Source organism: Rhodnius prolixus, unplaced genomic scaffold (assembly GCF_049639745.1).
Source record: "Rhodnius prolixus isolate KJV_2025 unplaced genomic scaffold, Rpr scaffold_6, whole genome shotgun sequence".
NCBI lineage: Eukaryota > Metazoa > Arthropoda > Insecta > Hemiptera > Reduviidae > Rhodnius > Rhodnius prolixus.
The window spans coordinates 18,578,355-18,590,574 of NW_027411634.1; the positions used below are offsets into that span (position 1 = coordinate 18,578,355).

General features: G+C 32.9%; 2 protein-coding genes across 3 annotated transcripts in view; one reads left to right on the plus strand and one right to left on the minus strand.

Annotated features, from left to right (window-relative positions):
- Positions 1-2,329: 2,329 nt before the first annotated feature.
- On the minus strand, positions 2,330-8,867 carry LOC141460792 (retinol dehydrogenase 13-like). The gene is made up of 7 exons (XM_074141118.1): positions 8,644-8,867; positions 7,560-7,725; positions 5,295-5,403; positions 5,069-5,214; positions 4,827-4,995; positions 2,615-2,822; positions 2,330-2,499 (listed from the first exon to the last, which is right to left on the minus strand). The coding sequence occupies exons 1-7, from the start codon at positions 8,718-8,720 to the stop codon at positions 2,388-2,390; spliced, it is 987 nt and encodes a 328-aa protein (XP_073997219.1). The 5' UTR covers positions 8,721-8,867; the 3' UTR covers positions 2,330-2,387.
- Positions 8,868-8,935: 68 nt separating this feature from the next.
- Brf (Brf RNA polymerase III subunit) overlaps positions 8,936-12,220 on the plus strand; it is a 40,071-nt gene continuing 36,786 nt past the window's right edge. The window contains exons 1-4 of one of the 2 annotated variants that reach the window (XM_074141100.1): positions 8,936-9,683; positions 9,793-9,880; positions 10,067-10,203; positions 10,338-10,442. In XM_074141100.1, coding sequence (XP_073997201.1) covers positions 9,467-9,683; positions 9,793-9,880; positions 10,067-10,203; positions 10,338-10,442 — 547 coding nt within the window. In that variant the 5' untranslated portion in view covers positions 8,936-9,466. The remainder of the gene's footprint in view (positions 9,684-9,792; positions 9,881-10,066; positions 10,204-10,337; positions 10,443-12,220) is intronic. The other variant, XM_074141099.1, reaches the window with a different exon arrangement.

Here is a 12,220-nt window from a genome sequence, read left to right on the forward strand (position 1 = left end):
CTAGTTATAACTCAGCAGTACCCGCACGCATGTAGACTAGGGCTGCGTAAACGTTCTACATCAGGTTGATTGAACTCGCAACCCAAGATTTTTCATATGTAAAGTAATCGTCTTTTTTATGTTTGAGTGTCAAGTCCAACTAATAAATTAATAATCATGGACAGGGAGGAAGCCCGTACGATGGCATAAATTTTATTACTGTTCATTATTTTTGGTGACTGAATCACAGTTTCAATAGAATTAAAAATTAATGCCAGTTTCAGTCATTACAAACTTTATTCTGCCGATCTTTCGACCTAGGGACTAGGTCAGTGCTAATTTACAATATACTGTTTTTACATCATTTACCTCTTCCCTGGTCTGGGAATGTAAAAAGGCCCTAGATCAATTGGCTCGGCACAACAAACTCCGATTGGAATGGGTGCCGGGCCATGTGGGGATCAAGGGGAACGAAATAGCTGATCAGTTGGCCAGGAATGGAGCTAATACTCCCTTCACTGGTCCGGAACCAGTCCTGGGGATCACTAGGGGTGCAGTTCGTGAGGCTCTCAGAGACTGGATCTGGAGAGAACACGAAAAGTACTGGGTGATGCTTCCAGGGGTAAAACACAGCAAGAGGGTTATGCCCTTGTTGTGCAAACAAAGAACTAAAGTGACTCTAGGTTTAGGCAGGAATCAGATTACTCTGATTACAGGCCTACTCACGGGGCACGGAAGGTTCAGAAAGCACCTGCACAAGATAGGGCTTATTAGCTCGGAACCTTTGTGCAGATTGTGCCAGGAAGAGGAGGAAACGGCCTCTCACCTGTTGTTCGATTGCGTTGCAATTGAGAGACTGCGCTATGACATCTTTGGAACCTTGAGGCCAAAGGAGATAACAGCGCAGAAGGAACTAGTAGGGAAAGCTCTCGACCTTCTTAAGAGGGGAGGTTTCACCTACTAGGTTTAAGGGGAAGGCACAATAAGCCTCGTGTGGCTGCAGTGCCGTGGGGATAGGGTCCCGCCCCGTCTTTTCAAAATCTAAAAAAAATCTACATCATTACAGGGTTGGTGTGTCCTCTGTCTTGTCCGTTCATGGACAGACCTTGTCCCTAGGTCGAAAGCTCGGCAGAATAATGTTTATAATGACTGAAACTGGCATTAACTTTTCATCTTATAAATTTTGTTGTTCGTTGTTTTTGGTGACTGATTCATTAATCCAGAAGGAAGAAAGTCTAAAAGGAATAATGATTGAAATAGGTATACATTTTATTTTCTTACAAAGAAGCAGTAGTTAATAGCGGATTTCGAACTGGGAAACTCCTATTTACGAATCTACCACTACACCAACACCTACCCACAGTGACGGTCATTTTTTTTGTGTGTTGGTCAAGTGGTTATGAAGCGTGGTTTTGTAAGTGGGAGAAGTAAGTGCTTCCGCCCCGTCCATAGTTACAGCATTTTTCTCACGAGCCTGACACCTCAAGCTGACACCGCAGAATACCACTTATTTTTCCCACATTGCTCTCCTACAATTCTATTCATGTCGAACACTCCGAGCTGTTACAATCTAGTTTTCCTGTTAAATAAAATTTTTTAAAATGCTCTTTATTCCTTCAAATATCATAACTGGCGCTCGCGAACAGGGACTCGAAAAGCTTTTTAAAAAAACTTTTATTTATACGTGGTCATTCGCCCCGAATCAGCAGGAAGCAGCCCTAAGGAGGAAGACAACCAGGAGCAGCAACATCACAGGAGGAAGAAAGAAGAACCCAAGATCAATTTCTTGTGAGTAATTCTCCCATATCTCTAATTGTATTTATTATTACTTTTGTTTATTTTTTGTGTATTTCCTTTTCTTTTCCAAGTTTTAAGTTCAAATGGCAATCAAAACTCCTTTAGTTACAAGGATGATTAATATGTGATAGTCACTTGATTAAACTTTTGAGACGTTAATTAACTTCACTTAGATAGATCTACTTTCAGGCAAGGGCAGTAAAACATAAATCTTTTAGTAGCAGTGAAATTATCCGCAAATTACAGGTTTTGGAATAGGAAGTCTGGCAATGACACTTAATGTAGTTGACCCAGATTCATGTCAGGATATTGTTACTTTTGTTTGTTTGTATTTTTTTTTCAGATTACTGTACAGAGATGTTATTGCCTCTTAAAAAAAATGTTGTACGAAGCCAGCTAGAGAGATCCTGAAAAAATACTCTGAGAGACTACAATTCAGGCCAAAAATATTGAAGAACTTATTTAAAATCGTGTTTTAATGAATGCCTCATTGATAATTTTTAGTTCTTATTTGTTTTCTTAGCATAATTTTTATAATAAATAAAAAGTAGAATTAAAAAAATAGTTTTTATTTACAAAAATCCTACAGATTACTAATTTACAGTATACGATTATACAGATCGCTCTTCTTCTAATTTTGTCCATTTTTCACTTACTGCCCAAAGCCATTTAGCGAGATTGTCATCCTGAGCAACTAAACTAGTCCTGCTTTCAGCACAATTCCTAAAAAAATATTAGTTGGACAACTGCATAATGTTGGTAACAATGGCATTAAACAAACACTCACACAAAGTGTAAATTAAACACAAACAGTGATAACATAGTATCTAATACGTACGAAAAATATTTGCCAGAAACTTTTTCAAGGACAGGCTCTAAAGCAGCATATATTGTCGTCTGCGCACCCTGCACTGGGTTCTTGATAAACATCCATATTAATGGTTTCAATATTATACTAGAAATATATGAATTAAAGAAACTCATGTGTCGAGTTATTTCGGTTTCTACTAATCCAGGATGAACAGCATTTACTGTTACGCCAGTACCTGCACATTTGAAAATTTTAATTTGGTTAGGTCCGCAGTGCTGCATAATATCGATGATTTTAATCCGTCTTACCATGCATGTTATGTTCCTGTTTATTTTTTTTTAATTATTATTAATTGGTAAGGGATACAACAAACATGCGTGCTACAACGGATAAAAACAAAAAGGGATACAACAAACATGCGTGCTACAACGGATAAAAACAAAAAGGGATACAACAAACATGCGTGCTACAACGGATAAAAACAAAAAGGGATACAACAAACATGCGTGCTACAACGGATAAAAACAAAAAGGGATACAACAAACATGCGTGCTACAACGGATAAAAACAAAATCATGTGTTTTTTAAATGGTGAGAAAAGTAACCAATGGCAATTCTTAGTAGTGAGAAGAAGTATTCCACTTTCTAAAATAGATTTAAAAAAGTTAAATAGATAAATAAAATTAAACACAACAAATATAAATTATTTATAAGTATTTACAAAATACGAATAATGGCTAATTTCATTGGCACAAAAAGCTGAAATACTACTTCACTAAATTGTAACTATTCGCATTATCTCATCTCTGTAAAATAAATTGGGCTTCCTAGATCCAAGAAATTTGAAGAATGTTTTTTTTGTCTGATCCTCAAAAGTGAATATTCTACTAGTAAAAAAAAAATCATCTAGTAGCTTTTAAAAGTGAAAACCAATTATCAATTTTTGGAAATTAACGTTGCCATGTAATAAGTTTGTAGGATCTCTTCTCTAGATCAAAGCCTGTAGTCGAAGAGATTTCTGGTAAATATCGTCGACTTTTTTTGACAATAAATCTCTGCAGTGATTGTTTCAGGAATTTTTAAAAATGTATAGAAGCTGGCCCAGTCGACGTAGTACACAACAAACTGTAGGTATGTTTTTTTGTTCATTTTTTTTGGTTGGGCCAGTTTAAAAGTATGTATTTGATGGACTCTGCCAAAACCAATCAGTATCCACAACGAGAGGGAAGGGATTAGCTATGAGGTTAACATACTGGACTCCCACGCGGAGGTCCCGGGTTCGAATCCAGCAGCTTACCCTTAGATTTTCTCTTCCTAGGAGCTTCTTACAGCTCACTGTCCGGTAATGGACAGTGTTGTCATTAACCAGAGAACACAGTCCGGAGGCAGTGCACTGAAAAAAGCTCCGGGCGCCAATAACCTTAGATGTTGACGCGCCTTAAATCATAAAAAAAAAAATTAGCCACAACGCTTCCTATTGTCGTATAGGAACAACTTAGCATCAATAGACCCGATTTTTGCTGAGAAGAACAAACCACATAACACGATAAAATTTTCAGGTCGTCTGAATCATAAGGCACTCTATTTTTGTTTGCTTTTTTCCACCTCTTAACTATTTACATCAATTGTGTGGCTAAAGGTCTAGTTCTTCCGCGATTTCCCGAACCGTTAGTTAAAAGCATCACCTTCGGTAAGACAAGCATCATCCAGGTCAAAATCTCAGGACCGGAAATTTCTTGAACCAGCTTTGCACTATAATGACCCAAACTTTATTTTTTTTACCAGCAGCGAAAGTTGAAAGCGGTAACTCTTTGAAAATTAACATAATTCTCAACTATTTTAACCCAGTTATTTTTAGTAAAATTAGAAAACAATAGCGCATTCTTAAAAAGCAAAAAATTTGCAACCTGATGGTTAACAACTTGGTTATTATTTCTAAAAAAAGTAAGCATCAATTTGTTACAAATGTATCATATCGACTAATTTGCTTCGGATTAGCATTTCTCACAAATCTTCGACAAGTTACAAACAACTATAGGGTAAGAATCAATCCTATGAACCCGCTTCTTGGCTAAACATAGGATGAGAAATTATAGTACCAAATTATTTATTTATTTATTTTAAAGTGAATGGAAAAAGATGAAAACATTTACAGATTTTTAAAAACGTGAGAATTCTACGTTACATACATTTATTTAAGTATGAGCCATGCTGAGATTTTATATAATTTTTCACCTACCTTGTAATCTTTTGGCCAATTCAATTGTAAAGAGTATATTAGCTAATTTACTCTGCGAGTACGCTTTACTTCCGTCATAATTTTTGTCATAATTTAAATCATCTTTATTAATTGTTGCTCTCATGTGAGCAATACTCGACAAGTTAATTATTCTACTTGGTGCTGATTTCTAAAATTAAATGTAACCAATTGAAACAAAAAAATCTTATACTGATAAAGTGATATATTATAATGTTCATTACCTTAAGCATATCTAATAATAAATTTGTTAGGAGGAAATGTCCCATGTGATTTACTCCTAACTGCATCTCAATTCCTTCTTTGGTTTTTGATTGAGGGCATCTCATAACACCCGCATTATTTATCAATATATGTAGATTATCGTTCTCTGTAAAACATATATTTTAATTAGTGGGGAATGTAAAATATACGTATATTTTTGTGAATGTCTACAACAAGATGGCACACCTCTTTTGAATTCATCAACAAATTTCCTAATTGATTCTTGGGAAGATAAGTCACACAAACGGCAATAGACATACTTATTTTTGGTTTCCAGCACGATTTCTTTCCTCGCCTGAAGTTTGTTTATTGATAAATTATAAATCAATTTTTGATGAAGGAAATATTGCAGGCATTACTTTGAACACTCAGGATTTATGTTAAACACATAAAATTTTCTAAAGCTTATAGGAATCACAATGAAAGGATTCCCTAATTGATTCTTGAAGATGAAAAATGATCAGATTCAGATGGCAATGATAATAATTAATAATAAAATCAATATTAATAAATAATTATCTTCTAACAATTAACTTCAAGAGTAGATTCCCATATGAAATCTTGAAATTCGTAACTTTTTTTCAATCTCAAGTAAAAAAAAAAGTAATGTGATAGACTCAAATTCTCCACATTGATATTTCACCGGAAATTTGAGGTTCTTTTAGCCCGAAGAAGTGGTTTTTTAGAAAATGGTACGACTGTGCGTGAAAATTAAAAACTCAGGAAACTAAAAAACCATATCATTTCGTTTAGGTAGCACTAAGGAATCCGACAGTATATTAACGGTAAAAATCACTATAAGTGCCACTTTTCAGAGTAAATCTTTTACTTCGCTAAGATTTTGTCAAAATTGCTCTAACAATGTGTTTTTTTTTTTTTTAATCTTTGAGTATTCAAGTAAATTAAGCATTTATTTGAAACGTTTTTCCAAGAAAAATTGGGTTAAGGATATTTCAGGATGATGGGAATTGTAGAGTTTCGCTTAGTGCAAATTCAAACTAATACACAATCAAATCAGAACACTAATGCACAATACACAAATCAGGAGAGTAAAAAACCTATAATTTCAAGATTTAAACATCACTGAACGGAATTTTTGCTTTTTGAGTTTTTTTTTTCGAAAGTGGCACCTAATATTTTCTCTTAACTTTGAGTATTTTTATTGTATTAAATAACAATATGGACCTATGAATTATATTTTAATTATTTTGCTAGAAAATATTATTTAGGGCAATCCTGAAGGAGATTCAAATGGCTTCCTTCAAAAAGGATTTTAATGCAATGTATGATAAACAAAGTATAATTTTTTAATAAGAATGAAATTTGTTTAAAAAATGTGTAAGTTACAATCTTGAAAAGGTCACAAGAGGTCATGTGAGATTTCACCAGTTGTGAAATTCTTTTCTTTTCAGCTTTAAATCAAGTCTACTCAGTTCTTTTACAGTATGACTGGGAATAACAACCTGTTAAAAAAGAGTTTTGGAAATAAACTTCAAGTAACCTTAAGAATAAGGGCTTAATGGACATAAGACCCAAAAGACTTATGGATTCCGGTCGGTATCAAGATAGTTTGTGGAACAAGACCAAAGTTTGTAATTGAACCCTGAGATATTCATTGAAAAGTCTTGTAAATCTAGGCCTAAAAAATTTACTATCAAGACTGGTGTAGAGGAAAACCTAAGAAAAGCGTTACAGGTAAGTATTTTCAAGCAGTAACACCAAAGAGCAATCGCAGTACAATCTTGACTCGTGTTTTAGAAATTAGGATGTTCTAGTACAACTCTCTTTACAACTTAAAGTTACATTTGAGTGATTCTCAAATAATAACCTCTATGAGCAGTCTTTTCACTTTGGTCCTCAATAGATTGATAAAAGCATATTTTTGGGAAAAATACAGACAAAAAAGCTGTCTAAACTACGAATATACATATCTTACCTAGTTGGTCAGCAACTTCGTTACCCATTACATACATAAAATCCAACTAGATAATTCATTCATTTCTCTAGAATCTGTCCTAGAAAAACTAAGGGCACGCCTGTCCATCAACCAAAGAATAACTTTGAAGAAAGTCTGAGAGACTCAGAAGACAACCCTATTATTGGTAACGGGCCAATACTGTCTAAAACTAGAACAGAGGAAACTTCCAAAGATGGAAGAAACTTTGTATTTATTAATTGCAAACGCACTGAGACGAGACATGATATTACAAACTGATTAGTGGAAAAGCTCTTGATCTTACAAACCCCCTATGCAGGAGGTAATTTGCCTGAATGTTCCCAATTTAAAGCACACCCAAATCATCTCCAACTACTTATCCCACTGAGCCTAGCCTAAAATTGCAAGACTAAATTCCTATGCGACAGTGTTCAATAATAACATGAAAGAAACTTAAATTCTTCTAAACGTTTTAAAAGTTAAACAATACGGATATTTATGAAGTATTTTTTTACCTGTTCACACCTGGACATATCTCTGCACGCCATTATGACCTTTGCTCTTCTTTTTGCCAGTTCTCTGGCTGTTTCCTTACCAATTCCTGTATTGGCGCCAGTAATTATTGTAGTTTTATTTTCTACCATTACAGGATTGTCAAAACGTTTACCACCACAGTAATCTCTGAAAAGTAAAAAAAAATTTGGAATATAAATAATCGATTCTAATCGTTACAAACTACAAGAAAAATAATTAAAAATTAATAATAATTTTCAGAAATTATTCAGATAGTTCGCATTTCCTTGCTTTAAAGTTGGCCAAGCGCATCATAGAGCTCGCTCACATTACCTTGGTTAACTTTAAATGCTTCTTTTTCTTATTGGTTTTTTACTAGTAACACCATTTATGGGAGAAGCTCAAAGAATAAAAAAAAAAAAAATATTAAACTGCTAACTCATATTTCCTTCAACTGTCCTGTTCCTAGCTTACAATACGTTGGACTCTATAAATGGAAGACCCCTAATCACAAAAAATATAAAAAAAAATTGGCGCTGATAATAAAGTTGACGATGTGCAAGAAAAACAAAACAATAATAATAAATCATTAAATTAATATTTGTTATTTAATTAGTAAATAAGACCTTAATCTAAAGTTATGCACCTTAAATAACTCAATTGAACATTTAGTTTGATGGAAATATTTTAGTGAAGGCAATATCGATTGAAGGCTCCTTCCCTTTGTCAGCTCATGTTTAGATGTAGTAAAACTCCTTGAATAAAAGCTGAATCTCAAAAAAATTAAATTATTTAATAACTTGCAACTCGTAGTGAACAATTTACTAGTCTCGCTAATGACCCAGGAACTGAAGTTTAACTCATTTTTGTTAATGTTTTGGAAAAAGCAGAATATGCGTGTCAGATTATTTCTCGTTTTATCGCCCAAGAAAAATAGATAGGATTTTATTGATCTAACAGTAATTAATTCATTATAAATAAAAAATAGATGAGTTATTTGTTATTTTAATCCTTAGACTCTAAGAATACAATTATGTACATGTATTTGAAATGGTAAAATTATATTAATGATTTCATAGCACTTACTTTATAAGGATAGCACTTCCTGCCACGGTACCGATGACACTAGCCCAAAGAATGGGCACCCTTATTGACTTAGCCATAAATGATACTAAAACATGAACATCTTAACATTATATTGTTAAAATTTTACTTTTCCTTCGACACCGCTTGTGCTTTGAGGTTATTTCACATACGAAGGTTATGTATTGTAAGATTATGTTATACACCAAATTAAGTTCTCGTTGAATAGTTGTGTGCACTGTGCACTCTGTAGCCTTTACTGTAAACTGTGTTACATAACCTGATCAAAATATAGAGACCAGAGTGGCTATCGATGGAAGGGCTCCACATAAACCCTAATTTTTTAAAGAAAGGAAAGAAAACGACTTAGCATTTTATTGAAGAATATTGAGTATTAATTCTTCTGTAACTCTAAACTCAAGGTGGTTTTGCCATATTACGACCGCATTTATCATATTGAAAAATAAACAAATAATTGATTTATTGTGCTTTAGTAATGGATTATCAGTGCCGTATTTTTTTTATATTTGTGAGCAGTGATTTAATGTAGTTTCGGGAAATAATTTTAAGGTAAAACAAGAGTTACCCGGAATATCTTTATTTGAATATTAATTCCATATGTTGTGAGGGAGATCATTTATTAACAACTGGTGAGCAGAACTTTCAGCTGATATGTGGCACGCTGGAAAACTCATTATATTTTTGTCACTTATTCTTGCTATCTTTTTACATGGCTTGCTCAATATAAATCTTTTGTTTGTTAACTATAAGATAATTTACAAAAATAGTAGAAGTGATTAATTAAGTTGGTCAGTTATTTGGTAAGATGGGTACTGGTAAAACTTGTAAATCATGTGGATCTTCTGAACTTGAAGTTGATCCAAGTAGAGGAGATACAGTTTGCACAAATTGTGGAACAGTGTTAGAAGATAGTGCTATAGTATCAGAAGTACAGTTTGAAGAAAATTCTCATGGCATTAGTTCTGCAATAGGTCAGTTCGTTTCTTCAGAATCTTCTGGTGGATGTAGAGGATTTGGAAACAGTTAGTACATATTATATATTTTTTAAATTTTAACCAAAGAATTATTTACATTTAATTAAAAGACTGTTGAAAAAAAAAGTTTTTTCAAGTTATTTAAACAATGTTATAGACTTTCATGCGAGTGGAGTCCGAGAGTCGAGGGAAATCACTCTTCAGAAAGCTAAACGAGCTGTAAGCAATCTTTGCCAAAATTTAAGGTACGTCCTTATTTAATGTAGATTAGTCTCCTATTTTCAAGAAAATTAAAATTCTTCATAAAGTGCCTAATATTTTTTCATGTTGGCATTCGCCAACTGAAGTACTATGTGTTGCCTGTTTAGGCAAAAGTTTATCCTTCTCAGAAAGCAAGTTATATTATAATTTCACCAGTTTTATTATTTTAGGCTTAATCAGCATTGCTTGGACACGGCCTTCAATTTTTATAAGATGGCTCTTAGTAGACACTTAACAAGAGGAAGGAGACAAACCCACCTTATCGCCGCCTGTGTATACATCACTTGTAGAATCGAAGGGACGCCTCGTATCCTTTTATATTCTTTACAGTTATAGTTATGTTGCCTACCATTCTTTCTGATTTTAGTTAGTTAGAGGACATTTAATTTAAAAAATAGTAATTATAATTTTTCTATTTATTTTCCTTAATGTAGTTTTCAGATCTGTTAATCGATTTTAGTGAAGTTCTTCAGATTTGTGTATTCGAACTTGGTAGGACTTATTTAAAACTTTCTCAAGCTCTCTGCATTAATGTCCCAGCGTTAGGTAAGTATAATTCAATATAATTAATTTGATGTTTTTTTATTACATGTTTTTATTATAATTCTTATTTTAAAAATTTTCGTATTTGAAAATTCAACAATTTACAGAATGTAATGAATCATTTGTTAAAATACCAACTGTGACCAACAAGTTTATAATACTACTTTAAATTAATATTTTTACTAGCATTCGTATTAAATTTTGGTAATTGCATTTCAATCAGTACTTATCTATCGGTTAAGTATGTGATTCCATAACTGTGAAGTTAATAAGTTCAAATTCGACTGCCTTTGACGCCAATGACCTCAGTTGTTGACCCATTCTAAAGTAAAAGATAAAATAAAACTATGGTTTTGATTCCTTTTAACGCAAGTTTGTCAATGTGTCTCCTCTGATTTTTCTTGGCCTTATTGTAGAGCTCAGATTGCAGGTTATAAGTGAGTAATAACTTATTAATCATCTTTCCATCGCGTGGATTTAATTTGACTGCAGAGAACATTTAGAAACAAAAAATAATTTTGAAAGACCTGCATTAAAATGCAACGCTTAAGTTTTAATCGACTGCAATTCTCATTTTTCTTTTTTGCTTCAGATTAATTTGTATTTAGCTTAAAATAATATGAAGGAACGATAAATTTTATAGCAAAGCCTAAAGACATTTTGGTTAAAGGAGATAGATCTATAAGCAAAAGAAATAAATACACTGAAATCAGAGGAAAATTTATAAAAATTTGTTTTGCAAAAATCCAAAAAAGTAAGATATACCTACTTCTGATTGGCGGATTAACGTAAACCTTTTTGCCTTGACAATTGCGTGAAAACAAAAACATTTTAGTTTCTTCTGCAAGGTCTCTCTCAGAAAGAAAGTCTTTAATCTTTGAGGAACGGCAAGATCACTTCACAATTCAAACATTTTGTATTCTAAAATCTGATATTTTTAGAACAAGATATTTTTTTAATTACAAACTAGAAAAGGAATAATAATGAAAAATGCGACCAATTTTAAGGTTAGAGATCAATAATCAGTGAAAATCGGAATCATAGACTATTCTCCCTCAGACTAATTACTAGTCCGAACATTTGTAGTGAAAAACCTGTGTTTTAATAAAGGAGAAGCGAATTTAGAATTCAATGCCTGATCTGCTTTTTTTCTGTTACTCCAAATAGAAGAAATAGTTTAGTCTTTCAAATTTTCGAAATTAAGTTCTCGTGAAGAAGGTTGGGCGTATTCGTAAAAAATTTCCATTATATACACGTCAGAAACTGAAAAAGCAAGAAACTTATTATAACTTGCTCTTTTTATCGTTAATTTAAAGCATAAATACGTGTTGCAAGGCGTCAATACTAATTAAGAGGCCATTTAAAGGTAGTTTTGAGAAGTTTTTTACATATTGTGAAATTTTTCTTATAATTTTAAAATAGATGGAGATTTAGTGATTGTTTATCTTAAACTATATTTATACTTATTCAATTTTAAAGAATCTATTTTGGCTCTGCAGCCTCTTGACAGGATTTGGCCTCTTAAAAGTTAATGAATAGTAATGTTAAGTGCTTTCATACAAACCACACTATTCCATCATGATCTGTTTTGAAGTCTCGTTACAAAGAGAGTAGAACGCTATAAACCAAACTATCCCATCATGATCTGTTTTGAAGTTCACACTATCGTGCTCTCCAAGATTCTAGTACATCTATTTGAATTAAATAATTAAAAACATTGCAACGCACATTAAAGGGTCCGTAGTAAACAAATCCAGTGGCGATATTATCTCTATTTATAA